This window comes from Lycorma delicatula, chromosome 1, assembly GCF_047948215.1.
Source record: "Lycorma delicatula isolate Av1 chromosome 1, ASM4794821v1, whole genome shotgun sequence".
Lineage (NCBI taxonomy): Eukaryota > Metazoa > Arthropoda > Insecta > Hemiptera > Fulgoridae > Lycorma > Lycorma delicatula.
Window position 1 is genome coordinate 139,232,764 of NC_134455.1, and position 25,128 is coordinate 139,257,891.

Consider the following 25,128-nt stretch of genomic DNA (forward strand, 5'->3'; position numbering starts at 1 on the left):
GCTATCAATGAGGGCTTATTACTGTAGATTTTGAACATTTTTGGTAAAGTCAATGGTATCAAAAGAGAAGGTGTACAACTAGATGTTACAATACTCCTAAATCCAAAATTTCAGCATAATCATTTTTGAGTTATGCAAGATGCATACGTACCTACGTACAGACATCATGCTGAAACAAGTCAAAATGATTCACGATTATAATACTATTCTTCCTTGTTCTTTGTACAAGGAAGAAAAAATTGGTTAAATATGAATAACAGATGTTGTAATAATTCGTCAGTCTGATCTTCAAATAAATTTTCTCATAAAATGTTTTTTGTTCCTTTTGATACATAAAACCTGAAATCAGTTCCCAGCTTTACTTTTTTCTTATGTCTGTAATTATCATATCTGTAATCTATGTAATGTCTGTGTAACTGATTTTATATTGTATAATTTTATGGTTTATATAAAAAATAATTATTAAAATCACAACATATGTAATAAGTTAGAAGAATGAGGATCAGAACATTCACACCTCTTCATAATCAAAATGAATTTAAGAAAAATTTATAGTTTAGTTTTAAGTTATTTTGTTGAAAATTTTTCCATGTTTTACAAGGCATGACAAACATTTCTGCGATATCTGTAAATAATAAAAAAAAAACCTAATTTAAATTTGGTTGACATTCCTTCGAGTAGTATTTGTACAACAGTATACCACTTCCAGTGCTTCTTCCATAGTTGAATGTTCCGATGAAATCCTGTTCTTTAAGCAAGTGGGATCATCTTTCTGCAGTTTGTGCTAATTTTCTGTAAGGTGTCAAAACAAAAACTCTTCAGCTTCATTTTGGTTAAGAGAAAGAGCAGTCCCAAGGTCAAATACAGGGAATGTGATGATCATATTATTATAGTAAAAAAAGAAGTTATTTTGTATGCTGGGAGAGCCAGGTGCCAGAAATTTCCTTTACTGCTATCATTCAATCCTCATATACATATCAAATATGTGAAGTTTTTGCTTGAGGACTGTGTCCTTTGCATCACTTCCTTTAGTGATTTTCTATGCTTCTTGAAGCACAAGTCCCGCTAAGAAGAGCTTTTTACTTGACTCATCGCTTCATCACCATAAGCCTGTAACATGCTGGATCTCCATAATCGATTTCCTGAATTTTCCCTATCAAAACAGTAAATGTGCCTGTGCAGAGCCATAAAAACATGCAAAACTGAGAAACTGACGTAAATAGTTTGATTCTATTCAGCACGCTTACTGATGATGGTCACTGCTTCCTACTCTTGCATGCACATTGTATATTTTTAAATGACTAGTCTTACAAATTTTTTTGTATTGTATGTCATATAAGAATTATTTCTTATTTCCAGTTCATCTGTCCGATTAAGGACAGAGTTTATATGTTGTGCATGCATGTTTGCTTATATGTCAATTTTTCAGGAATTATGTGCCGAGTTCTCGGCCACCGCCACCTCTCTCACAAACAGGTCAGCAGACTTCATCATGTTCATCATCATCTTCATCAGCTACAACTGGAACAACCGGTTCAGATTCTGTGTCTGGTTCGTGTCAGCAGTGTGACAAATCTGTTTAAGAAATTTATTCTTATTTTTTAACTGTGTGCTTGATTTGTTTTGTTACTTGTCTGTATGAGCATGTTTTTTTTTTTGTATTCAAGCTAGAATCCTATCATCATGCTAGTACTTAACTTGTTATGTTGAGGATCTTTGCTTTTTTTAACATCTGTTTTTTTGTTTTTTTTAATGTATTAAGAAAATAGGATTTTTTTTATTTAATAGTATGTTTTATTACTATGTTAATAAGGAATAATTTTATTCTTTTAAACGGCCATATGATTGTACATATTGAAATTGCTTAAATATTAGGATCTGCTAGGATGATCTAAACTAAATGATTCTTTTATCATTGCTTTTATTAAACTTTAAAGAACGAGTTTAGGCTTGAAATTAATCTACATAACTCTTACTATTTTTCATATTGTATATTTTTACTCTTTGATTGTTTCATGTTTTAAGAAGTAGCTAGAAGGTTCTGGCAAATAAAATTGATGAAACTCAGAATAACAGCAGTGTATTAGAAAATTTTTTATAGCAATACAAAATTATTTGAATAGAAAACAGTATACAATATTAACTTCACTGCACAGGAATTGTATAGCTAATAAAAAAAAAATTCATTCATAGTAAAAGAGATAATACACACAGCTCTTCATTTTCTGGAAAAATTTATTACCTCATATTTGAAAAATTTAGTTTAAGAGAATGAGTTTAGTAGCTACTTATCTGATAAAACCTAGCGGTACTTAAATGGGGGTTATTTCTTACAAACAATATACATATCTGTGATGTAGTATCCCTAAAGGTACCCCCCTCATCCATAGCGTAATCCAATGACTTTCTAGTAAGAATGGGCAGGACACTACATCTGAATTTTTAGAAGAGAATAATTTATCATTGATAGAGGAATACAGAAACATACACATCGTACATCATGAAACTTCCAGGTGGTCATATCACCCACAATCCCCTGGAAGATTGGGATGTTTATCAGGATGTAATCTGCATAACATTATTACTCATCAAATTTTAGAAAGTTCAGATGGTGGGGGATGAATTGTGTACCAGCATCTGATTTCTTTTTATCTATGACATCTGCTGTCTAAACTTTTACACTAATAATATTCAGTGATTTTATGATTTCTTCATTGCAACATAATGCTTTTCCGCCAGATGCTATAAAATACCGCTTAAGTAATAAATCTTGGCCATATTTACATGATCAAGCAACATATGAAAATTTTCAGCATTGTTTTATTTATAAAAGAAGACTTTTCCTTTTGTTCCCATGTTTTATTCATAAATGTTCAATACTTATTTTTGCTTTCTGTTCAACTGATTTCTATCTGTAACACATTCTTTCATTCCTGAGGCTTTAGTTTATATCTTTATCATTTCTTTATATCGCTATTCCTTATCGATACACAGGTTTCTCACCTTTATATTCACTTACAGTCAGGTTTTTCATCTTTTTAATTAAGATAAAACTAAAACATGTAAAAAATAAAAAGGCAACATTATTGAAAAATTAATCAATTTTTAAAAATCACACTAAGGATAAAAAAATTAAATTGCTTTTTCAATTTAAAAAAAAAATCATTGTTTTGATAGTTTTTTTGTGCTGACTAAATCAGCTAAGAAGATTTTTTGCAATTCTGTAGCTCAGTCGAGTGCATTTAAAAATTTTGTTAATGATGGTTCTTTAAAACCTGTTTTTATTTAAATTGTTAATCTTTTTTTTTTTTATTTATGTTCAGTAATATTTGGAGTTTATCAGCAGGTGATAGCCAAGCTATGTTTTATTAGTAGAATGTGGTGATGATTTTGCTATTATGTAATTGCTGAATTTGTTTACCCCCTTAATAGTAGACTGTAGTAACCCTTTGATTAGTGTCATTGTTGTCGTTATATCTCCTTTAAAAGTAATTAAGCATGAATATTTATCCTTATAAATTTTGTTTTATCTAGCTGTGATTGGAGATGCTATTAGCTGCAGTGACGACCATTTTAGCCATAGTTTTTATAAGCCTTTAGGTTCAGTATATTTTTCTTTGTTTTGTTGTGTTGCATGTATATATAGTTAAAATGGTTTGTAGGAATTTTGTTCCTGCTCGTAAGCCGTTGCCTATGAAGTCAGCTCACGGTCATCATGTTCATGGGGGTTTGCATTACGGTGAGTACATATCCCTTATTTATTTTCATATAATATATTTTTCGGTTAAATATTAAAGTAAAAATTTTGAAGACCGCATTAGTTTCTTTTTTATGAAGAAATATCTGTATACTACATTCTATTCTATATACTATATTCATTTTCATTTCTACAGAGGTACCTGTTTTATTATAATGTAATCTGTTCCTGGACAGCAATAAAAAATTGAGCTCTTAGCATTACACTGTTGCATTGTGCCACTGTTGCATTGTGTCAAATCGATTTTATAATTTTTAAATAAAAGACTTGACCGGAAGAAGATCTTCCTTTATTAAACCGAGACTCATCAGTCCATTTTTTAATAAATTAATGGGTTCATTTTAAGTCTATGATTATAGCAGCAGTTGTAAATTGCAGGATCATTATTTTTTCAGTATAATTGTTTCAAGCATCGAACTAAATTATATTATGTCTGCTTTTGATGTTGAAAGTAAGACTGCATCGTGGTATGTTACATTTCCATAATTGCTGACCATAAACTTTAAACTTATGATGTTGTTTGAAAATATATAGAATACTTCTAGTGCAGTAGATAAAAGCAGCCTGATTAATTAGCATATCTCTGTCGATATAATCGCTCTGGAATAGCCAATTGAGTCTGTGTGATCTTTAAAAGCCGGTTTCAAAAATTAGATTTCACGTATCTCTTGAATTAAAGTGAAAATGAATAATTTTTAAGTGAAAAAGATAAGAGAGATTAATTTACAAAACCATTAAATTGGGCTATTATGCTGTGATAATTATGATAGTTATTAATAGAGAAGACAAGAATTTTTTAAGTCGTGATCGATCCGAGTCAATGCTATCCACACATGAAATAAATTAATCCCAAATTTATCAATTTTATTTGCCTCATGATGAAGTATATTGTAGGTTATGGTGTTAGGACTCACAAAGAGCTTTGAACTGGAAATAATCTTAAAATCATTTTTCATAAAATATAGATTATGGCTTTATTGTTTGTAAGTTTTTTTTAGTCAAATAGTCTGTAATGACTTGTTCTGGAACAGGTTTTTGTCGCATTAGGTATTGATAGGCAGTTATTGCTATGTCACCAGGTTGGTCTAGTGGTTAAACCGATCATCACAAATCAGCTGATATCAAAGTCAAGAGTTCTACGGTTCAAATCCTAGTAAATGCAGTTACTTTTATACGGATGTAAATTCTAGATCCTGGATGTCAATGTTCTTTGGGGGTTGGGTTTTAATTAACCACACATCTTAGGAAAGTTGACCTGAGACTGTACAAGACAACACTTCATTTACATTCATACATATCATCACTCATCCTCTGAAGTAATACCGTATGGTGTTTTCAGAGTCTAAATAGAAAATGAAAAAAAAGAGACAGTTATCACTATTAAGATTGTAAATATCAGAATGTAGAAATTAACTGTCACTGGACTGTGTGGATTTATCAGAAACTTAAGGAAAAAATTATTCTTGGAAATAGTCAATCATATTGATCATATGAAACCTGGGTAGGTATGGAGAAAGAGCTAAGCAGATTACAGGCAGCTGATGATGAGATCTATATATTACAGATATTAATAACTGTTTATATTATGTAGTAAAGTTAATTTACAATGAGAGAGATGTCAGTAGAAATGATATACAGGTTCAAGGATTACCAAAAGAGGATTCTGACACCAGAAAAAAGGTCGTCCACATAAAAGTTATAGTAGGAAAAATGCCAATCAAAATGCAAATCAGTTTGACGGTCTTAATGTTTAGTAATAATATAATTATTATATTATTTCTGAGATGATATTAATTTAACTGAAATGACAGAAGATGCTAAATAAAATAATCTTTAAAGTGTAGCATGGTTGTTATTTTTAATTACTTTTTTGTTTGTGTGATTTGAAGTTCCATGCATAACATTACTGTAACACCACAAAAGGAAAAGGATGTCTCAAAAGAGTTTTGAACTGAAGGAAGAATCAAATTTTATACTGTATTATAAACATTGCTGTTTTCTGAGTATTTTTGAAAGTTGTAATTTATTTTATTGAAAATGCTGCATAAAGAGTGCTCCTGGAGTCCAGGGAAACTGAATGATTTCCTGGAAGTACGATCTCAATGTTATATAACTTAATTATCGCATAAATAATTGTACGTAAGACTTTTTTTTATAATCACCATTTAATATGCCAAACAATTTTTTAAATACCCTATCAGATTTCAGCAAAGATTTTATAGTTAGATATAATAGAATAAAAGAAAGTACATGTAGGAAAATAGAAACGACTACTACTTTCTATCAAATGGTTAAGATACCCTCCTGTCTAAATAAAGGTTTTACATTCTAGCACAAACTCTTCTCACTTCACATAGAATTATGAAAGTAGGTATGCATTATATTAGTGTAGTCAAAAACGCTGTTAAAAACCTAAGTTTATATCGGAAACCACAATTTTTTGTTTCAAAACCTCTTAACGCAATTTCTCTTCATATTATTTCTTTACTTACTTATGTATGGTGGAAAATTGCTCTACTGGGAAAACAGGTAAACAGAAACAATACTTTTTATATATAATTTTTTTAATTCATATAGGTTTTCTTCAAATAACATACAGCTAATTAAAGAGCAGGTTTAATGTAGTACAATTTTTTTTTTCTGTTCAAATGTTACTGTTTTGTGATTAGCCTTTTCTTTTCTGTTAAAAGTTACTATTTCTACTGATTTATCATTTAAATAGTGTCGGATATTCCTGTATCATTCATTAGTAATGGTGCACACAAGCCAGTTAATTATTTTTTTCTCTAAGCATTCGCCACAGCAAATATGCTGACATTAAAAAAGGCAAATTCATTATTTTGATGGTTTTATTAATTTTTAATTGTAACTCCATTCTTTTATTGTATGTTCTTAAAACATGAAGTTTCATAACTTTAATTGTTCTCCTATAACAACAGTTCATGAGAAATATAAATATTTAAAAAGTTATGTTGTATTCCTCCCCACCTATACCCCTGTAATGAGTGGTTTTGATGGTATGAAAATTCTTTCTTGTATCGCATGATGATTTGCTTATCACAGTAATATTTTACAATTAAATAAAGAGATAGATTACAATTAAATAAAGTATACTGATAATTTTAATTGATATTTTCTTAGAATTTATTATATTTATTAGAGTGAATTATGTTGTTGGTTAGAATTAGTTATTATATCTCAGAGAATTTAGCTCTATTGTTAATATTCAATTTAAAAAATTACATACTATGATTTGTACTTTATATTATGTTTATAATTTATGAATCTTATGTTTGTAATTTGAGTTACTAATTTTGATCAGTAGTCACTTCATAATGCAATCCTTCCTAAATTTGACTATAGTTGCTTGTCTTTATTTACTTTACTTACCAAATATCTATGTGAATTGTATCTGAAAGATTTATTTCCAGATATTCACTTTTTATGTTTTTTACTACCTGTCTTTTCTTCCCGAGAATCGCCATCCTTGGTTCATTAGGGGCAGAAAATTTAGTTTTTTATTTAAATTTCATTTAGTGACAGTTTGTGCATATTCCTGGAATATTTTTTATTTATTTATCCCCTTGTTCTTTTCTCGCACTGTGGGATCCAAATGTCTTAATGATGCTGAAACTTATTCTACGTCCCAGGATATTTAGATCAATCCGAATTTGAGAGTGATAGCGTTTTCAAAACGGTGTTTATATAGAACAATAAATGTTTTGTAATACATGTAAGTGAAGTCAAAGATAACAACAATGACATGCGCCTAAAAAAAAAAAAAAACATTTAAAGAATGGATCTCAGAATAAAACTGATCATTTAGTATTTTTATGCTACTAGAAATTATCTTTTGTGAAAACGATCCAGAAGACATCTACTATATACAAAAAAAAAATCATCTGTGCTCAGAACATTATTCAGGAGAGCGCCAGCCCTAAATGTTTTTGTAAAATTAAACTAATGTAACTAATATAAGAGGAAATTTACTCATAAATTCATGATAAATGATGTTTGTCATTTAGAGAATGAAAAGGAAATCAAATCCGGAAAGGAAACGACTAGCTGATGATAGTATATGCAGATAATATTTGTACACTGGTTGAATCATTTATTTTAATTGTTTATTATGCCTGAGGTACAGCTGTAGTTTAAATTTCAATTTGTTGTTTTGTTACAATCGGGAGGTTAGGTTTTTAATGCTAGAATATCAGAAAGGAGTTTCTGTGAAATGAGGTAAAAAATCTACAAGATAGTCAGAACAACTAAATATGACAAATTTGCTATCGGATGTATTAAAAGATTGCAAATGATAAACACTTATTCTCCATGAAAATCTTATTTTTATATCTAGACACCCTTGCCTGCTCTGTTAACTATTTTCTTCTTAGATGACCTGTACTACTGTAACATTGAGGTAAATTACTTATTTCATTGCGGTCCGAACAACTACAATGTTTAATTTATACTATTCTATCTTTTAATTATTATATTCAGTTTCTTTATTTTCAATGACTACTGCATTTTTATTTCTATTCCTGTAAATAGAAACAGGATTTTATACATATTTGTTTGTGTGACCTTTATTTTTTACTGTATCTTAATTATCAGATTATTGCAGCATAAGTAAATTGTAACGGTGAATTATTTATTTTTCACCACAGGATTGGTAAAATAGACAATCCATCAAAATGCATGCAGGTGTTTAATAGGCAGTTTGAAGTATTTATTCTTTTATTTCTGTACTACGTATGTATTACTATTTGATAATTTGTATTTTTGATAGCAGTCAGTCGAATATCAGTTAAAAATCTTTATTTTTTATTTCCAGTTGAAATTTATTTTATTTAGATCTTGTTATAAGTTTTGTTATCTTTATTTATGTATATCTTCATCAGTATATAAATACAGTTGTGTTTGCTATCAGTGGCTGGAAATAGAGTGTTAATTTATGTCTTTTTTTTTTCTTTTTTGACTGCATTAAAACCTTATTTTGCTTCTAACAAAATATACTGATTTGCATGAAGTTTAACGCAATTTTTTTTATGTCTATTTATTTACAGTTTATTTCTATTTGGTGTTCATAATCCATTTACAAGTTATTAAAAGAATAACTGTACATATGAAAAGAAAAGCTTGATAAATAATACACAAAGCTTGAAAAGATAAATATACACAAGCTTGACAAATAACTAAACAGATGTCATCTTAAGGAATTAAATAAAATTTAAATAATTGATAGTCATTTGTATTTTGCCTAAGTACATCTACTTTATTTGCTTTTACATGATTGTCCAAAAAGGTGTTTAATGTATTAGTAGGGTGTATATCTATGTATGTTTGTTCCATCGTAGCAGTCAACGGCTTAACTGATTTAGATGTATGACCTCGCCTTGAAATCCTTATGTTACCAGGAGTGCCATAGGCTACATGAATGTGTGTGTGCATGTTTTAATAGAAGTAATGAGAAAATTATATACTAATACTGTATACAAAATTGTCATCCACACAATCTTTAATTATCCTTTATTAAAGAGCTTTGTTTATCAGCAATGGTTTTTTATTTTGCAATTGTTTTTTAATATTTATCTCTTGTTTTAAACAACTGAGATTTTTTATTCGATATGGTAAATAAATTAAATATGTTAAATAATTAAATGGTTAAATAGTACATCACATAACATTGGATGTCTTCATATTACCATAAAGACACCATTCACACTTGCATGAACACATACTGTTTTAATAAAAAAAATTCTTGGATAGTTACTGTCTGGTGAAAATTCCTAGTGCAAAGTTTGAAAGAAAAAAACATACATCTGGTCTGAATATTACGCCAGGCACAGTAAATCCTCCTCAACCATTACATACTTTTTGCTTTATCTTCAGCAATCGAAAATAAATTTTTTTATCTTTCAGCGACTTGTGACATCCATTCAGTCAATGATGCTTAGCTGCACAGTTGCAATTTAGCATCCTCTTTGGTTATTGAGTTCAAGCATTTTTTTCATTTTTTGCCAGCAGCTTGAAGTATGTGTCTTCTGTATTACACTCATTCATATCTTTCAATATGTGTGACGCAGACAGAGAAGTAAATTTCTTGTCAAAAACCTCCACGTAGATTTAGCATATCTAATTTAGCATATCATTTCTCTGTATTAAAATAAGGGTTTACTTTATTCTGTGATAATCTGATTTAATTGATTCAGTGTTGCTGTTTTTAATATGATTCTTCTTAAACCAAGCAAATTTTTATGGTGAAGAAAAATATTTAAGCGTTGACTGTCAGCTGTAAAGAGGTTGATCAAAACATGAATTATTATTGTAATTGTTGAATCTTCTAAATCATCCTCAACAATGCAATGGACATTGAATGGCCTGCCACACTTTTTAAACTTAAAACTAAAAAGTAGAACTTTTTGGTTCTGTAAAACATCTACAGTGATGTACTACATTTATTTGATTTATTTATATCCTGACAGAGGGAATTTATTACATTCAATTGAATTGTTTGTCTCTTTCGTGGACTGTTAAAGACAACAATTTTGTGTTTCTAAACATTCAAATAATTCATCAACATATTCACCACAGTGCTAATTAACTTCAAAACATAACTTAACCACCAACACAGTAATAAAAAAAAAACCTAAAAATCTAATACCAATAGTCTACTTTCATCATCAGTCAGTCAGTATGTAATACTATAATGTAATAACAAAAAGAAATAAAAACTTAAAAATTTAGAAAACATAACACTCTTAAAAACCGCAACATTTAACAACACAACTACACTGCCATTTCTGGAATGATGTAAATTTAAAACACATTTTGATATCACAAACATGTGTCTTAATATACCAGTCGATAAAACAATAGAAATAATGAAAATAATTTAAGGGAAATCCTAGAGTATACTAATGCATTGATTACCATTGTAAGGAATATTTGTCTTAGAAACTATTTTGAATATGAGAACGAATGTTATTCACAAACTGGAGGATTACCTATGGGTTCACCTATATCTGCAATTATATCTAAGATTTTTACACAATATTTTGAAATTATTATAGTTCATGGTATTTTGAGTACACAGTGCTGTTATGGATAAGATATGTAGGTGATATTTTGGTCATATATAATCCAGTTATAACTAATGAACACTTGATTAACTTAATAATTGAAAAGAAGAAAATACATTTTTTTAGAAATTGAAATAAACATAAACAATATTATTGAAACATCAATTTATAGAAAACCCGTAACAAATAGTATCACAATATATGTAACTGATAATCACCCACGGTTACAAAAAATTAGTACATATAAAAACCTGATTTTTAGAGCTAAACATACATTATACAAAAAACAATTAAAAAGATGCAATAAAACAAATAGCTGTATTTAATGATTTCGATGATAAAATTGTAAAAAAAAAAAGAAGATATATATTTAAAAGACAGAGTATAAAATACCATGATAGTTTTTACAGAATTGTAACAAGAAAATAAAACAGATTAGTAATAGTTTTTACCTAAAATACAATTATACAAAAAAATAACAGAAAAAATTAGTAATGTTTATGATAAAAGTAAATTTAAAAAAACATGTAAACCAAATAATCATATTCTAAAATATTTAAGAAATAACAATAAAAATGATGGAGAGGATTTAAGTGGAATATATAATATTAAATGTAATGAATGTAGTCAGATTTGTATCGGTAAAACTAATATATCTTAAAAAAAGGTTTACGGAACGTTATTCTTACAAAAACAAAGAGAGTTGTGTCTAATGTGACCGAATGTTTGTTGCAATGTAAGCGTAGTATTACTGATTGTAAAAGTAATTAAGAAATTTGTAATAACAATAAAAAAATGAATATGTGTGAAAAATATTATATTTAAACAAATGTTTGCCAACAGATCGTATTTGAAGATGATGTTTTAATTAAAGACGTAGTGGGTTGTTGCAGTTTGCTACAAGTTTATGAACGTAGATGTGACATTTTAAATTTGCATTATTCCTGTAATGGCAGTATAGTTCTGTTGTTACACATTTTGTGATTATTGTTGTTTTCTAAATCTCTGAGTTTGTATTGTTATTTGTTGATGTAATTAATTATAACCCGACTGATTATCTGGGATCCCATGAAAGTTGTCTATTGGTATTAGTTTTTTAGGATTTTTTTGTTTCTGTGTTTGGCGGTTAAGTTGGTAACAGTTAAATACAAACTACTGAAAGTTTATGTATGCGTAGTGTAGTTTGTGTATGTAATCTAAATTGTTTTTTTTTTAAATTAACACTTTTTTAATCATGATCGACTTAATAATTTTGAATTTAAATTTTTACTTTCGTTTTATAGTTTAATTTATTTACTTTGTTTATATTCTGTTTATGATTTATATTTTTGTACGACAAAGGTTTTCAGAAATTTTTATTTTCGATTGTAATCAGTGGTTTCTTTTTGTGTTAAATTAATGTTTAGCGCTCTTGAACCCTTAACCTGTAGGCATGTACTTCCTTGTGTATTTTACTCTTAGTTTCTTTTCTTATAAACCCTCATAGTAACTTAACTGTAAATTTAAGCAGCAGTCCCAGAATTGCAAGTTGTACATTTTCGTATAGAATACTTTCTGACTACAGAAAATGTGTGCAATTAGGTTTGTGGTTTTAGATAAATAAAATCATACACTGTAATTAGAAACAAATCGTCTTTTTGATTACGTTTTAGTTGATATTAAAATTTGATACATTTTTTTATTTTAATCGCTGAGAAATGAACAAGGAATGTACTATTTACCACTGAACCGATTGTATTCAATTTTTTACTCGAGCAAGCCAATTCTATCACCTTATCGCCCACAGAATTTTGGTCTGGTATCTTTATATTGAATTTATATTCCGTTTGTAAAACCACATCATTTTTGGATCTGTATGATATACAAATGGTGGACTAGGCTCATTACTTTAAATTGATGAAACGTATATTTGTTCTAGAGATATTTAAGAATTCATTGCTGTAATGAGGTTACTTAAAAAGAGTAAAAAACATTATTTTATTAAAAGGCAATTTCAAAACTCTTGTCATCACACCTACATTCTCTGTCAATAATGATGTTTCTGTTACTTAAAAAAATGACGTTTTGTGATTTTTTAGACATCTTATAAAGTCTAACATATAGACTAATTAAAAAAAATTTAGATATATTTGTCTAATTTACAATCTATGTAAAAACCTTTTTCTTTTAACCTGTATGAAAGTTTTTACTGGTTTCATGATATTTACTGATGAAATCTCACTTTCGATGTTCGTTGGTACTGTCCATATATAGTACTGAAAGAACTATATTTTTTAAATAAGAAAACGTGGTGGTGTAAGATAATATTGCTGTCGGTATGATACAAATTTCCATCTTACTGAAACCAACAGTCCCATTTATTTTTATCTAATATGCTACAAATTGTTCGAGTAAGTAAAGATAAATTTTCTCTGCAGTTTTATTTTTAAAAAAAGTAAAGAATGTAATACTGCAACAGAAGGATTGTATATCACATATACACTCACCTGTTACTGCATTTATTCTAATGCATGATAAGATTAATTTAGCTATCACATGTAACTAATATTGTGTACAGTATTGATATCTAATAAAATTATGTAAATCTAGCTTGCAGTTTGAGGGTCACATTCTTTGAGATTGTATTGTCATAATTTTATTACCTTGCACAAATTTTATTTAATTTTTTTACAGCAGCCATGGCATCCGGTTTAATGAATCAATCTAGAAGTACTCCATCACCACACTCTCAGAATGGAGGTGAGTTAGGTTAACTACTACTTTTTTTTTAATATTATTCTGCCCAGAACACAGAACTTTATTGCTTAACTGAAGACTTAAGTCGATCCAGTAATTTTTTTTATTTTTTTGGCTTAATATTGCTACATAAGCCTAAAATTTGTGTGTGGAGTATGGAAATGGAATTTTGTAACGTGTGAAAAATGCCATGTCTGATCAGGATTCGAACCCAGCACCTCCAGATGAAAGATCAAGATGCTACCACTCCACCACAAAGGTCAGCAATTGCATGCACTCTTGTGTTTATCTGCTTTACAAAAAACAAAGTATCTAGCCAATTTCAAACAAGATTTACTTATTGCAAATATAGAAAAATATCATTTTAGAGTCTTTTGTCGCATAGCCTGACTGATCTTGCTATTAGAAAAAACTGTTGCACCAAATACGCTTAAATTTTTATGCTATATTCATCAGTTTAAAATAATGATAGGGATTTATAATAACAGTTCATAAATGGTTAAGGTACAGATCTGAAATTTAAGGAGTGGTAAATTAATAAAAAGTGGCAAATTTTACCTTTGGTAAAAATTTGGCTGGGATCATCAGTGTGACAGATTTTTTAAGAGCAAGCAATTGAAATTAAGCTACGTGACAGAAGGCTCAAAAAATGGCGTTTCTCTCAGTTCATTGACCCAATTTGTTTTTGCATTTTCTCGTTTTGAGTTAGATTATCTGGGGTCCATGTTATGGTAGGTGCTTCTGTATTAACAGCTGATTCCAACAATTATGTTTTTTATTGCATTTGAGCAGCAATAAGCTTCTAAAGAAGTGAATGGAATAGTGCATGTATGTCATCTGACGACAGCGTATACATTTTACAATGGAGAATATATAGACATCATTTTTGCTTATAGGCTTTGCAAAGGAAGCCCATGAATTGCACTGTGAGAATATCATCAAAGATTTCTGAGCGGGAAAATTCCAGGCCGTAGAATCTTTGCTTCAGCATTTCAGTACTTATGAACCGCTGGATTAATACACAACTGAAAAACAATGGCTGAATATCCTGTTTAGGAAGAAGAAAACATAGTCTGGTATTAGTACCAGAAGAATTTCTTACTGGAGTGGTTTAACACATAGTAAGGTATGGTGAATACTTCAAAAAGGTAAATTCCATCCTTTTAATCTACAAAGGTACAAAATTTACTTCATAGAGCTCTTGCTGTTGATTAAAATTTTTGTCTATGGATTCTGGACTTTTTAGTAATACAGATTTTACTTTGTTTACCAATGAAGCCGCATGTACTTCTTGTAAGTGTAACAAAAAACAGTCGCATATGGAGTCACAAAAAGCCACGCAGCCCTGTAGACATTGGGTACAATTACAGGTTCCATATAAATGTTCGATGTGATTATAGGCAATAAAATATTGGGACTATTTATTTTCGTTGACTGTTTTTACCGCTTTATACCTAAACTTTTTGCAGAATAATTTGCCAGATTTATCGGTAGATGCTCCTCTGATAACAAAAGGCAAATGTTTTTCCAGCACAAGGGAATTCCATACTTATCTCTAGCTGCTAGATATAACACTTAAATGCAACTTTTTTAAGCAAGTGGATTGCACATGGAGGATCTATCAGCTAGCCTCTAAGGTCGCCTCACTTAACACTCCAAACTACTATCTGATGGGATGCTGGGAATTATTAGTATATGAACAAAAGTGTAATATAAGAGACCAAACAACCCTTTTGAAATACAGAAAACCACCAATATTGTTCATCAGGCAGAGTGCTGTATCCATTTTGACAAAGGTCATGTCAGCAGTTTATTTAATTGTATTGTTATTTTTTTTTTTTTAAATATTTAATTTTTATGTTTTCTAATATTGGAAATTTTATTTTGTTTAATACTAGTTAAAATCGACTTCATTTTGATATGTTTTGTAAACTTCAAAATTCTTATGTTTGTATTTACTTTGTATGGACTTTATTTACATAACTTTACTCAAAATCTCTACAAGTTCTGTTTAAATTTTTTTGTATTTATTACTCACTAGCAGATTGAGTACATATATATATATATATGTAAAATATATGTGTATATATATATATATATATATATATATATACACACAATTGAAAGTTTGATAAAACATTTTTTTAATTTTCCCCTTTACCGTTTTTGATTTTTTCCCTATTTGATTTTCCCTTTTTCCCCTCGTGTAAATAGGTCCAATAGTGGACCACATATCAGAAACATTGAAATTGAATCTTAAAATATTTAATAAGCATGTGTTTCTTTTACATCCAACAGACAACGCTGTTTTTAAAAAAAAGCATGTTTTTACTTGTCACAGGTGTGACATCTTAGGATAAAAACACACGTGTATTTGAATGCAACATTGTATCAAAATTCCAAAGCAATCTGTGAAGAACTTTCTGAGATTTAAGACTTTGAACAAACTAACATTTACATTTTTATTTATATTGATTTAACAAAGTTATTTTACACCAAACATAAAATAGTGAGTTTTTCAACTCCATATTTTGTTTTTATCCCTAAAAAATTACTAAAAATCAACTTTTTAGGTCAGATTTCATTTAAAACCACTAAATTTAGCCCTTAACTTGAGTCACAAGAATTACAGTTTGACTTAATTTTACCAAAATGCAGAAATCAGGACAAAATCTTTTACCAGCAGACACTCACAGTGTTTTTGAACCATGTTTACATGAACTTTATTTATTTTAACTTGCAGAATATATATATATATATATATATATATAACTTATTCAGCTACTCCATTACATATCTGTATATTGTACAGTACTGTAATCTGTATTAACATATTGACATGTTAAAGAAAATTTTAAATGTTATAACGACTTAAATTAAAATAAAAATTATTGATCAATATTTGTTCTATAAATTTTAACATATCATATGTATTCTAATGTGTAAATTTAAAGAAGAAAAAAAATTAAAAAACATTATTGAAGATGGACTTATGCCTGAAAGTGCTTTAATGAAAAAAAAAGTTAGGTAAGAATGTTCTTTAATTCTGTACTTTGTGGAGTGGCTGAAATTAAAATAAAAATTATTGATCAATATTTGTTCTATAAATTTTAACATATCATATGTATTCTAATGTGTAAATTTAAAGAAGAAAAAAAAATTAAAAAAACATTATTGAAGATGGACTTATGCCTGAAAGTGCTTTAATGAAAAAGTTAGGTAAGAATGTTCTTTAATTCTGTACTTTGTGGAGTGGCTGAATAAGTTATATAATTAGCTACAATTTATATACAGAGGAAATATGAACTACAAAAAATTTAATTTAAATAGATTAATTTCATATATATATATTGTCGTCGAATGGCTTCAACAGCTCGTAATTCATAACCTTGTGGTGGCCCTGAAAAGGGTCGTTTTTTGTGTTAATTCTGAGAAGAGCTGTTGAGTTTTTAAGCTAGTCTCCGGCAAAGTCGGAGAGTTGCAGCTCCTTCATTAAAGTCAGACCGGGCTTCCCCTCAATAGCAGTTGGGTCTCCACTACAGTGTGGCAGTGGTGGCCCCCAGAGCTCCGCAGTGTCAGGTCAGTGGTCCTTCATCGGTGCGGCTGAGTTGGTTCTCCCTGAGCGATCTCACACTGGGCCGGCTACTGCTGCTGAATCTGCTGGCTAGGGCGATTGAGGCCCAATGAGCTGGAGCGGGAAGGTAGCGTCTGCATCCAGAGGCTCCTGTGGCGGGCCAGTCCGGCCTGCTGCTCCAGCGGGAATGTTGGCATCTGCTGGGAGACCACCAGGGAACTTCTTCTTAGTCTTCTCTAGGGGGTGGTCAATGATGAATTGGAAATTCACTCTCATGCACGCTCTTTTATTGGAGTCTGAGTGGTGGGGCCACAGCACCATTATGGTGGGAGAACTGCACGGTCATCTGTGCAGCGGTAGTGATGCTTATATCATGCATACATATACTGTGCGCCAGCTCACATCTGAGTTGCTATTGTGTTTTCCTGCCGATATCAGTTTAAGCATATATGTGGTAACAATATATATATATATATTGCTGTGTGGTGTATATATATATATATACACAGGTGATTTATGAAGAATGTTGTTACATTCTTCATATATATTACTGTATTAAGTTATGATGTATGTATTTGTCATAACTTAATACACCACATGAAAGGCAATATTTTTTATACATACACAAATCACTTACAATGCATTAAAGATCTATGATATCTGAATTTAAATGATTGATTACTTTTGAATTTCTTTTATAATTTTTGCAAAACCAATTAATACTATGAACATTGAAACAGCCGTAAATAACCATGTAACTTGTTCTCAAAGAAGTTTTGTTTTTAATAACAGCCAATGTAAGAAATATAGGCAAAGTATTATTTATACGAAGCATTTTGTTTTCTACATGTCTGTAAAACCAAACACTAAAAACATTAACACTATGTAAAAAGTATATATATATATAATTTTTTTCATGTTAGAAATAAGTTCTTAGCTTAAACAAGCTAGTTACGCATAAACATTTAAATTAATGAATAAATTAAAACTATGATATTTTTTTTAATGCTGTTTTTTTTTTTTTTTTAATTATTAAGATAACCAACGTTAGTTAATTAGGTAATAGAAGGAAATGCATGTTTGGTTGGAATCAGAATTATGAAAAAGATTTGCGGACTTGTTATACCAGTTATTCTTGAAAATATAAAGCTAGTCTTGGAATAATTACTTAAGGCAAAAGTAGTACTATTAATTTACAAATAAAAATTAAAAAAGAATAATTCTACAAAATAAAAAATAGAAATAAAAACCTACTTCAAAAAATAGTGTTTTATTTATTAACTGAAGTAAAAGTATTTACAACAAATAATCATTTTTGAAGTCAGTGCCAGTCTTTTATGATTAAATTTTTTTGCTTATTTATTGATTTTTATTTTTTTAGGATGTCTTGGCAAGCCGTTGGAACCAATATTTGTTACTGTACCACCTCGCCCGCAGAGATTGTTACATTCTGAAGCTTACATAAAGTATGTAATATATTATGTTCTTTTGTATTTAATCATGCTCTTACTGTTGTATTATTTCTGTAATGTTGTATTAATTACTTTTGCTTAAAAATATCATAAAAAAATTCTAGTTTCTGAATTATTATAATATCTTGGTAACTATCACATGGAAAAAATTTAGTTTAACACTTCATAAAAACTAATTCTTTTCTATATTATTTGTAAGAAAGTGTTCCATAAATTTAACATATTACATTGTAATAAGGGTTTAAGGGGAACTCTGTTTCGTTATCTTATATGATGTTTGTTTCTTTTTATCAGAAACAGAATTATTTTATTTTACTGCTGGAATTTTGATGCTTAAAATTCCAGCACAGTTAAAATCTGTCAAAACGGTAAATTCCCTGTTTGATGCTCAAAAATTTAGTCAGATTTTATTTTTCTTCAGTTTTCACTTCTTTAAAGCTGCATTAATAATTATATATCTAGGTTCAGGTGGCACAACAAATATTGATGCTTGGTGTCACAATAGCGACAGCCGTAATTACTTCAGATCATTCTACTATCCTTTTAGCATAACATTTGCTTCATTACCTAACAGCAAATGGGCCTTTAAGATGTATTATGGTGTTTCAAAACTAACACAATCACATCACACACCATCACTGAACATAATTTCTTGAAATTTGAATCACCTCCGTCAATGTTAACTTATATTTTGAACATTATTACATTTTTAAATTTAATTTTAATATATATATATATATATAGATAAAATTGGTTCATTGAACAATGAACAATTAATTAATTAATAACAGACCATTTTCTGTGAAAAAATATGTTATGCATTTTTCAAAATGTTAAATGTGACTTATAGAAGTTGGGAATTGTGCAGTAGTAGGCCTATATATATAATAGTATAACATGAAAATCAAAATTAATTACCTTCACTGAGTTCTGATATTAATTTTATTTTCAAACAGATATTCAAAAGTTTATGTAAGATAACGATTAAGTACAGTAAATAATGGAATTGGAAATTATAGCAGAAACTTATAAATGACTTAACTATAAATGTTAATCTATACATGATACTTATTTTTTGAATGCCATCCACTTTGCAAAAAATATTAGAATATCGAGGGTTATCATTATCTTCTTATAAATAAATAATTAATTATTTTGTAGTATTGCCAATAATGTGTTCTTGTCGCATATATATCCAGCTTCTGTTTTCTTTAGCTTTATCGCAATGCATCTTCCAATTTTCTTCATTCATGTTGGCCGCTTTATTTTCACCCCAAACCTTTGAACGTCTTTGATATCAAACATTACATTATGTCTTTGCTACATAGCATTTAATTTTTTTTTACCAAACCATAGTATTTAAATCTGGGTGGTATGGAGGAAGTCTGAGAACATCATGCCCTTTTTTCTGTAAATTAATTTAGAAAAATATGTTTTGTGGCAATAAAGGCTTGGTGATGTGAATAATATTGTTTACAGCCAGTCGCAGAATTTTCATAAATTTTTAGATGAATTTTGAGATTTCTTTTGACTAAATTTAAAACTGTAATAATTTAATTAAGAACCTTACCCTACTCTTTTAACGTTAAGATTTCTGCCTTCCCGTTTTTATGTTTTAAGTAATTCTATTATTTCATATAAGGTGTAATTCTTATTACACCTTAAAAATATATATATATATATATATTTTTTTTTTTTTTTTTTGTTAATAGATATATTGAAAATCTTACACCAGAATCTCGCAGTATCAGCAACTGGGATCGTCAGTTGAAAGCAAATCAACAAAATATTGAGCCACCTCCTGACCAAGCACGTTTACCAGCGCACTGGTTGGCTAATGGAGTTGGTAATCATGGGAATATACTTAATGCATTATGGACATTGCGTGACTTCATGTTTCGTGATGCCCTCGGCATTTCAAAACTTGTCTAACGACGATAATATAATTTGTTTATTTTTAATGATCCTGCTTTAGGTTAATAGTAATCATAATTTTATTTTTAATGTAAGTTCATGAATATTGAATTTTTGAATAAAGGATATTGAAAAATATCAGTTAAAAAAATTGCACCCTATAAATAAAGTAATTGTAATTTTCTATAAGTAGAAAATGTTTTAAGTATTATTATTGCTGTAAGATATTAAAATGTGTGTGGTTTTTTATATTTTCCCTGTCATTATTGACAAGTCTTTAAAAAATGGATAATAGAACTGTTTTTTTTTTTAAATGTGATTTTGTTTAATGTAACATAGGAGTATCCTAGTTTTGTTTACTTAATATAAAAAATTATAAAATTAAATTGTTCATTAATTATAGTGCCATACGATCTGACTTGAACCTATTGTTTAGTTAATGATGATTGATAATTGCAATGTGATTTTATACTGACAAACAGACTATGGCAATTAAGTAGTGGTTTTAAGACATAATATTTGTTGTGAAACATTACAACAAAAAAAAAACGTTACTCATGTGAAAGAGTTTCTGCAATTGATTTTTTTTGTATTGCTACAGTACAAATTAACTTAATTTGTATAACATTTCTTTTAATCCAGTTTTTCTTCTTTTTTTTTTTTGTCAATCTTGTTGATCGTGAAGTATACACTAAGTATATTTCTAAGTATTTTATAAGTAATTTCTTTTTTTTTTTTTTTTTTTGTAAGGAATTTGTTACTGTAATTTAATTATTATGTAATGTATAAATATTAATTGTGTAGCATATAATAAATAATATTGCAGTTATATATTTTTATTACATATCACTCATTTTGGTCATTATGTAATGTTGAACATGATTTCATGTAGACTGGAATAAATAATAATTATAAACTTTGTTGTTTATTGATTTTAATGTATAAGTAGGTTTCTAATATAAACAAAAGCTTCATCTATAATTTTTTTAATCTTATATAATGAACATTGTATTGTAGTCTTGTATTATTGAAATTAGAATTTTTAGTTGCATGTTGACTAGTTCTTGCATCTTATCACAGTACTGCTGAATCTGGGCTATGTGGACGTAGTACAATTTGCTTAAGCTGTCGTAGTGCTTCTATTCTAGGGGAATAGCATTGGAGTGATACACGAATGCACACATTGTCCTGACAAAAACGAAAAGAAGATTAGATGAATCTTTTGTCAGAATGAGTTAGTTTGCTACGTTTTTATCAAATTAAGTCACAAGGTAAAGTATTTCCTATAAATTCCAAAGCAGGGATTCCCATATGAAATGTGGTTTTGCCGTCTTATTGGAAATTTAGTCTAAAAATAACTTTCTTTGTATTCAGGTAGAAAAGATAGGGAATCTACTTAACATTTACTTTTTACTTCGTTGTACAAAGTAAAGAAAGTATTATATTCACAAAAAATTTAACTTCTTAGATTTCAATGGAAATATTCATCTTGACCATCCCTGAATCCATTTTGATTAATTACGGCGTGACATCTGTACATACATACATATATATCTCACATAATTCATAAACAATTAGTAGTAGAATGTTGTAAATTTGGATTTTGGACTTTTCCTTAATTGCAGTAATAGCTCTCATTGTGAGCTTTTCAGTGATATAAGTGGTACTTTTGTTCATTGGTTCTAGAGTTATAGCCAAATAAAATTTTAATTAATGAAATATTTGTATCTTACAAGGGGAAGGCACACTGTTAGTGAATCCGACTGAGTTTTCTTTTTTTTTTTAATTTAAATATATTGATCTGTTAACCTCAGATTGAAAAAAAAAATCAGAAGTTATTAGTGAAATAAAATTTTATGCACTTTTCATTTTAATTCAAACATTTTTAGTGGTTAATAATTATTAATAAATTATTATATTTAAATTGAAAAAAGAAGTTAAGAAAAATGTATGTATATGAAGTTGGATTTGAATTGATGTGTGCATGCATGGTTATGGATCATACACATTCTCACTTACACCACAGAAGAATGAAAATACTGTATTCTGCAAGTCTAAGAATCGAGCAATTCTAACAATATCAAGTAAAAAAGTAGAACATATAGCTCTTTCAGAATGCCCTCACACTTTTTTAAATATCAATACATATAATATATATATATATATATATATATATATATATACACAATACAATAAGTAACTGTGTAAATAGAGGCAATTGAAAAATATGAATATCAACATTTTGTACCAGCAGATGGTTTTACAATCACAGCTGTAGTATGATGTCAGTTGATCAATGTGATCAACACCATTCATGAACTTGAATGAACTTCTCCTCATCGATCAGTAAGGAAGTGTTACAAAATTTTCTTTATGCTCGGAGAGATCATTGTAATTTCTCTTTTATCTTCACATTTTAAAACTGAAACACCATCATTATACACAGCCTTCATTCGACCTCCCTGTAGTTTACACAGGATTAAGTCAGATTAGGTTTCCAGATATGTTAGATCTAATAGTTCCAGTAATGCAAGTTTTCTTTTTTAGTAATTCTTTTGCTAAATTGTCCAAGTATAAACTGTGCCCTTTATCTAAATATGGTTTCATTAATTGGAGGAAAACTTTTTTGGAATGATCTTTTCCTCCAACTTCTTTGTCACCAGCACCGGCATAAACTAAAATATTCAGTGCAGGACCATCAGACTGTGATTATATTTTGATGCCATACTTGTGCCTTTTATTTTTTATATATTGGCGGAAAATTAATCGACCACGCCATAAAATCATCAATCCATCTGATAGCTCTTTTTTTGGATAATATATTTCTGTCATTTTGTCATTAAAATATGAAATAATAGGACGTACCTTTGACAAACGGTCAGACTGATCATGTGGTGAATTCAAATTATCTTTCTTCTCAAAATATAGTCCGTAGTATCAACAACAATCGATTTCTAGACATTTTCTTAAAAATGGGAAATTGAAAAAGAGAATCTGTTCTCCAGTAATCTATCTTTTTTATCTCTATTATTCCCATGTGAAACAATAAACAAAAAAAAAAAACGTTCAACTCTTCTATAGTTATATCAGTCCACTTTGCAATTCTAGAATGCAAAGTCATACTAGAGGATAAGAAAACAGTCTGGACATTAGCATTAGTATTAGTTTTTCATACTATCAAGTTGTACAAATTATTGCCAAATAGAAGATTAAAAAAATCAATTTGCATTTTATTTTCTAAATTTACAATTAAACTATTATTCCAACTAAACAGCAGTAATTGATGATATGTCTGTCCAAATATTACTGGTTCAGAAATCTTCAGAGATGTTTTTTTGAAACGCCTTGGTTTTTAAAAATAGCAGGTTCATCAATATCACTAGAATCGGGTATTGTCAATTGAACACATTTCTTTCTGCTAGGGGAGTTACCAAATCCACAAGTACCTTGAAGGGGATAGTGTAATTCATCATCTGAATATTCACTTTCCAACAACAAATCGTACAAAAGGTTTTCAATGTGTGCTTTTGGAACAACTTCACTTAAAGGCACTGGTTTAGCGGCCATTTTCATTTATAACAAGTAATAAAATATAATCTAACAAGTGTAAATTGACAACTACTGTACACAACATGAGACGACGACACATGACTGCTTCTGTATCACTGGTGAGACATTACATACACAGAGTACAAAACCAAGCATAATCTAATGAGCAGAAGTATAAATGAATCCACTACAAGGGCGTTTAGTACAATAAGAACCCACTAGATTGAGTACAGTGATGTAAAGACAATGATACGGTGGCAGCCAGTGTAAGTTTCTTAATGGCACACTGGTGAGATGGTGGCAGTCAATGTGTTAATCCAGAATGTCCCTGCACCTAGGAAAAAAACAATTATTGTGGTGTATATTTAAGTTGATTAGGATAATTTCATTGATTAATATTGAGCTATCCTTATAGGTAAAAATAATCTGAACTGAGGAATTTTAAATGGATGGCACTTTATTCTTAAAGGTAGATCCTATTGAAATAATAACAGCTTCACTTGATGATAATGTTATTACTAATAATAATTTCCTTGTTACAACTTACAATAATGAAAAGAGAAAATAAACATATAATAAATAACACTCCCAGAACAATGCACTTTCAGTGCCATGTTTATTATTTTGATATATAGTGGTATTTCTGTGGACCATATGTATCAAATTGGTACATGAATGATACTACTACTGGACCAACTGTAATTTGACATAATTTTCATCTTGGCCCAATGATTTTTCTGAAAAAATAATTTTTATTTAAAGTTAGTACTTCAACTAACATACATAAAACTAATTTCAGTCAAGTTTTATTGTGTATCAATTATATACACATGGTCCATGGGAAAAGATTTGGAAAACCAACTGTTTCATTTGCAACAAGCAAACTTATAAATTCATTATTTTATTTATAATATACTAATTAATTTATCTACAACTACTAAAACATTTGTAATAATATGAAGTGATTTTGATGGCAATGCCTTTGAAATGAGTAATATATTCTGACAATAATATGAAATCTCTAAGAAACTGTTCACTGGTTGCTAA

The 25,128-nt window shown here is 29.0% G+C and overlaps 1 protein-coding gene across 10 annotated transcripts in view; it reads left to right on the forward strand.

Moving 5' to 3' along the window:
- polybromo (protein) overlaps nucleotides 1-21,448 on the forward strand; it is a 315,452-nt gene extending 294,004 nt beyond the window's left edge. For 5 of the 10 annotated variants that reach the window (XM_075362328.1, XM_075362291.1, XM_075362371.1 and 2 more), the window contains 4 exons: nucleotides 1,430-1,551; nucleotides 13,510-13,575; nucleotides 18,528-18,612; nucleotides 20,331-21,448. In XM_075362328.1, the coding sequence (XP_075218443.1) occupies nucleotides 1,430-1,551; nucleotides 13,510-13,575; nucleotides 18,528-18,612; nucleotides 20,331-20,550 (493 nt within the window). In that variant the 3' untranslated portion in view covers nucleotides 20,551-21,448. Of the gene's footprint in view, nucleotides 1-1,429; nucleotides 1,552-3,662; nucleotides 3,740-13,509; nucleotides 13,576-18,527; nucleotides 18,613-20,330 lie in introns of all 10 variants that reach the window. The other 5 variants (XM_075362338.1, XM_075362345.1, XM_075362318.1 and 2 more) reach the window with 4 other exon arrangements.
- Nucleotides 21,449-25,128: the final 3,680 nt, after the last annotated feature.